Raw genomic sequence first — 5547 nt, 5'->3', positions numbered from 1 at the left:
AAATAAGATAAGTAAAGAAGAAACTTGCCCGCCTTCCCGAGGCCTTGGCCAGCTTTGTAGCCCATTTTCTGCAGAAGGGCAAATCCCTTGTTTGCATTGCAAATTGAATTTTGTAAAGCTGCTTCTCTGCTTTCCTTCTCCTGCTCCTTAAAGGTCTTTTGGCGGTTTTTAATGTTCGTCTCCTTCTGCTGCGTCTCCTTCTTCAATGCTTCCTTAACTCGCCTCACCATGCTGACACCTGGCTTCACATCTGGTCTGACACACAGAAGAACACAGAGCAAGTTATTGGGATAACAACACAACACTGGTAGCTAGTATGCGAACATGAGAACATCCCAGAATTAACTTCAACTTTATAGGACTGATACCACAGGGCAATACGATACACATGTAACAGTGCATGTAATGGAACAGTTAACGTTAGCTGAGTTAATCTCGACACCCTCAGGTATTAATATAAACTGCGGACACGGAAATGCTTACATTTTACTGAGAAATGCATCAGACATATAGTCCTCTTCCTCATCAGACATTATGGCTGCGCAATAGGGAAAAATGTAGAAAAGAACAGCTACAGCGCTTAATTAATTATCCGTTTGTGCATTTGTAATTGCTTCTCTCCAACGATGTTAGGTTCGTTCAAAGATACATTCCGAGTAGCTACAAGGTACACAACAGTTATACAGTTCCGGTGCATTTAAAATATATTTTAGAAGAAGATATTTATTTTAAATGCTCAGAGACAACTAGAGGAAAATAATACACATAGATAACATTTTATTTTTTAAATTAGGATACAGCAGTACATCCTGCATACTATTTCTTTGGTTTCACATCGGGAACTTTTGAATGCGACACCGCTGACACTGGGTCGTCATTCATCCTTGGTTATCGAAAACAGGTAGAGGGAACATTTGGCTAAATATAGCCCATATTTCATACATGTGTTGTTATTGAGGAGTTTTTGAACAGCTGGATGTTGTAATAGATTATGGTAGATAGCTAACGCTCAGTTTGGGTGAGAGTGTGCAGCCGGAGTTTAGCTTTTTCCTCGGAGGAACTAGTTAGCTTGTGTTGCTAACCACCTCGCCTAGTATCAACAGCTGGAGGCAGGCAGCTGTCAACCCAGATCAGCAAAGTGTTAACGCTACCCAGCTTTGGCAGTTTAGTTTGCAACACAATACGACAAATAAACAAGTATTTAAAAACGTCTAAAGTAGTGACCGCTTTTATAACTTTATACTTGTGTCTCTTGCCTAAACATTGCAGTGGCGAGGGTGTACAGGACTGTGTTAAAAGGTCTTCGGCATGGAGCTAGCTCACAGTCTACTGCTCAATGAAGATGCCTTGGCCCAGATCACTGAAGCAAAGAGGCCTGTCTTCATCTTCGAATGGCTCCGCTTCCTGGATAAAGTGCTTGTGGCAGCAAATAAGGTGACTATTCAGATTATGGCATTGTTTTTTTTCTGAGTGAGTTTATTTTTTAATGTGTTTCAGTACGATTTATGTTTTGGGTTTGAATGACAGGTGGATGTAAAGGAGAAGCAGAAGAAGCTGGTGGAACAGCTGACAGGCCTGATCAGCAGTGCCCCTGGACCACCGACAAGAAAACTGCTGGCCAAAAACCTTGCTACCCTCTACAGCATCGGCGACACCTTCACTGTTTTCCAGACTCTGGATAAATGCAATGAGATCATCAAAAGCAAGGATGACACACCTGCGTACTTGCCAACAAAACTGTAAGATATAACTGCTGCTCGATGTATTTCCAATGGCTATTTTTGAATATAGTCATTGTGTTTTTACATATTCTACTTGATATTATACACATTTGCATTAAGATTTAATCCATCCAGCACTGCTTTGCGTGTTGCATGCATATGATGTAGGCCCACCCTCAAGGGTATTAGCCGTGAAGCCAAATATTAATCTGCAGAATGACCTCATGTTTAACAGGGAGGATTAAGTGTACATGTGTAGATATTATGCTGTGTTTCTTTCTGGTAATGGAATCTAACGATGGTTTAAACTACATCAGTGTTGTCCTGCAGGGTTTTATCCATCATTCTTTCATACTTTTGTGTGCCACTGTTCTACTCTTGCTGTGTTTTAGTATAGATAATGTGTCTGGAGCACTGAAGTTAAATCTAACTCATGGCACAGGGGTATTATGCTGTTAACATCAATTATCAATACAATAAAAGCAAGTCTGAATGTTATGGATGTGAGAATATTTGACCTTAGCAAACACAAGCCACAGTTATGGCAGTTCAATTTCAAGAGATAAATCATTTTATATGTTCATCAAAATGATACTGAGTTATCTTATGGCATGGCATTGCATTGTTAATCAAATAATTTAAAGGGAACTATAATGTGCACTTTCATTGTAATGCATAGAGTAACTTTTCTTGCAGTGCTGCAGTGGCATGTGTTGGAGCTTTTTATGACAAGATGGGCAGGATGCTGGGCAGCTCTTTTCCAGACACCATTAATAATCTTTTGAAGGCGGTAAAGAGTGCAGAGGTAAGACTTTTAGGAGTACAAGTTTGGTCAAATTTATATATTAGAATATAGAAACAGAAGTGGATAACTAAAAAGAGTTATTATTCAGAAAGAGATGTGACGTTTATTTTTATCCTTTGTTTTCCACCTTTCCCGTGTTGATGTAGTCTCAAGGCAGAGGAGAGATCCTTCTCAGCCTGCAGAAGGTGCTCTGTGGACTTGGAGGAGCTGCAGCTTCATGTCACAGAGATATCTACAAGAATGCCCGCTCTCTACTCACAGACAGGTCCATGGCTGTACGCTGTGCGGTGGCAAAGGTTGGTCTTAGAAAAATGCCTAATCGAGCTGGAAACAAGTACCAAATACACATATCTTTGCTATGTCATTTATGTTGCCCAATCTCAAATATGTTACTCAAATCTCCTCCTTATTGTGACGCAAAACATGACAGTTGCATTGTATATTGAACACATAAAGATAAAAAAGGAAAGATAAGTATAAACTTAGCATCTGGATTGTTTGTATGCATCATCTGTATGCCTATTATAATAAATCGGATGTTTCCTGGTGTCAGGTTCATAACACTTTACCTTACTAAATAATGACGGTCAAGCAAGAAAACGAGACTCACGGCAAATGAGCAGTTAATTGACAGTTGCAAAAGGAAGCCACCACAAGCAGCCTTTCCGCAGCGCAGCTCTAGTGGGAACTTCAACAATTTCTCTGCAGCTCTGTCCCTTTTATCAAACACACACACAGAAGATTCACAGGTGTTGATGTAAGGAGGGGTCAATGCCTATGCCAGAGACCCTGGCTGGCATGTACCTCGATCTAAGGCTCTTGTTATCTTCTGTGATATGCAACAGCGGGACATTTACTGCCTTTTGTTTAGGCAGCAGCGACTGAAAAAACACAGACACGGCTTGAAAGAAACCTGGTATTGTTAAATGTACATATATACTAAGTAGGAAAGTTATACTAATTAAGAAACAACTACAAAGAAATAAGCAATAAAAGACTTTATAAAAATGAATTCTCTATCACCTGGACTCCATCTTCATTCTTCTTGCCTAATCAGTGCCTGTTGGAGCTGCAGAATGAGGCAGTATTCATGTGGACCACAGAACTGGAGAACGTGGCCACTTTGTGTTTCAAAGCCTTGGAAGGATCTAACTATGGTGTTCGGGTAGCAGTGGCCAAACTGCTTGGGACAGTCATGGCCACTGCCCTGATGCCCAAACAAGCAGCTGGTAGGTTAAAGAGTTGATTTTTGTAGTTTTCAGCTACTTTCCTGTTAAGTAGACTAGGCTCCCCAATTTTGTTCTTCATGATCTCAATTCATTTTTCCTCAGTGATGCGTCAGAACGTGAAGCGAGCCACTCTGGAGGAGGTGCTGGAGCTAATGGCCACAGGCTTTCTGCGTGGAGGATCTGGCTTCCTGAAGAGCGGAGGGGAAATGTTGAAGGGGGGAGGCTCTGTCAGCAGGGAGGTGCGAGTGGGGGTCACACAGGTGAGGTGAATTGCCAAACATAAGAATCTGAGCCTGCGTTGTCTGAATCAACCATTTCACATGGGATTTTTTTCCCCCATTTTCCTCAGGCCTATGTTGTGTTTGTGACTACACTTGGCGGTCAGTGGCTGGAGCGCAACTTTGCGACGTTCCTGTCCCACGTTCTGGACCTAGTGTCTCACCCACGAGCCACGCAGACACATGTTGAGGCTGTGTACTCACGCCGCTGTGTCTCTTTCATGCTACGTGCCACCCTGGGGGGCTTACTTGGAGAGAAAGCACAAATTGCAGCCGGCAAAGAAATCTGCCAAGCCATCAGCAAGCAAATGAGGGCTGTGGGTAAGGAGGATGGGGGGGAAATATCACGATTCAGAGCCTTACAGAGTAAGTACTCATCCATTATTATTACTTTGAATTCACCCTTTATTCAGTTTCTACAATTCTTGCGTGGTTTGGGCTTGTGTTGTATACAGAGATGGCTTTTCTTTTCTGTCTTTTGTTGCGTGCGGAGATGGCTTTCCCTATTTCTGCTTTCCTTCTTGCTTTCTGCCTTTGCTTTTTTCAGATCACTCGTCTTGTTCATTTCTTTTTTAATCACAAGCAGCATAATTAGTCATTAACATGATCCGTTGCTAGCTCAGCATTTGAGTTACGCATGCATAGCCTCCATGGTTGTTTGCCATTCTGTTATCATATTACAGTCCCTACGGAGCATGACAAACTCTTTCTGACTGTTGACATCTGGCTTACACCAGCAGAAAAACTGCATGTGCAACTAAAATTCACAGACACATAGTTGGAACAAGCCATTTCTCCCCACAGCAACAACAAGTTTGTCCATCATTTAGTTGAATTGATTTCAGTTCCTCCAAATTTCATTTCTTCCCCTGTAAAACAATACATCAATCATTTTTATAATCACCTTTTTATCTCATGAAAAAGGATGATTCTTACTCTGGTGTGCTTTGCAACCTTTACACTATCTCCAACATCCATGCTCTTGTTCACATAGATGCTAAAACCGAATTTCGAAAAAGACGTTAAATGTCGGTTTCTCTTGAGACGTGGTCCTGTGTTCTTCATAGAGCCCGACCGTTATATCGGCCGGCCAATACTAGGCATTTCCCGATCTATGGGTATCGGCATTTATAATGGCTGATTTAAATAAAAAAATAATTAATACATTTTTTTTTTTTTCAAATAGTTATTCATCAGAATTATTTATAATAACAAATAAATTATTCTGATGAAAAAAATTTAACAAATAAAAATGGACTGTTAACCATGTTATGAGCATTGTCGTTGCAACGTCCCTGTTAATGTGTTTTTGTTCAAAGGACTTTAAGTTTCATATCTTAAGTTTGTATTTGTACACATTTTATTATCAGAACTGTAATATATTTTGATGTTCCTCTGTTCTGTTGCAACAATTAAACAAATTATTATATTATTTTTGTGAGAACTCATACATAATCAGAATCATTCATAATCAGAATTTAGAAATACTTTATTGATCCCCGAAGGGAAACTCT

General features: G+C 40.4%; 2 protein-coding genes across 3 annotated transcripts in view; one reads left to right on the top strand and one right to left on the bottom strand.

Annotated features, from left to right (window-relative positions):
- Window positions 1–686, bottom strand: part of gpatch11 (G patch domain containing 11) — a 2527-nt gene extending 1841 nt beyond the window's left edge. The window contains exons 1-2 of one of the 2 annotated variants that reach the window (XM_032541587.1): window positions 484–686; window positions 29–255 (exon numbers count right to left, since the gene is read on the bottom strand). In XM_032541587.1, the coding sequence (XP_032397478.1) occupies window positions 29–255; window positions 484–533 (277 nt within the window). In that variant the 5' untranslated portion in view covers window positions 534–686. The remainder of the gene's footprint in view (window positions 1–28; window positions 256–483) is intronic. The other variant, XM_032541588.1, reaches the window with a different exon arrangement.
- Window positions 687–819: 133 nt separating this feature from the next.
- heatr5b (HEAT repeat containing 5B) overlaps window positions 820–5547 on the top strand; it is a 21863-nt gene continuing 17135 nt past the window's right edge. The window contains exons 1-8 of the mRNA XM_032541684.1: window positions 820–901; window positions 1270–1434; window positions 1528–1739; window positions 2418–2526; window positions 2673–2822; window positions 3584–3755; window positions 3858–4015; window positions 4105–4354. Coding sequence (XP_032397575.1) covers window positions 1309–1434; window positions 1528–1739; window positions 2418–2526; window positions 2673–2822; window positions 3584–3755; window positions 3858–4015; window positions 4105–4354 — 1177 coding nt within the window. The 5' untranslated portion in view covers window positions 820–901; window positions 1270–1308. The remainder of the gene's footprint in view (window positions 902–1269; window positions 1435–1527; window positions 1740–2417; window positions 2527–2672; window positions 2823–3583; window positions 3756–3857; window positions 4016–4104; window positions 4355–5547) is intronic.

The sequence above is a fragment of the Etheostoma spectabile genome, chromosome 17 (assembly GCF_008692095.1).
Source record: "Etheostoma spectabile isolate EspeVRDwgs_2016 chromosome 17, UIUC_Espe_1.0, whole genome shotgun sequence".
Classification (NCBI taxonomy): domain Eukaryota; kingdom Metazoa; phylum Chordata; class Actinopteri; order Perciformes; family Percidae; genus Etheostoma; species Etheostoma spectabile.
Note: the sequence above shows the minus strand (reverse complement) of the source record. Positions and strands in the feature narration are given on the sequence as shown.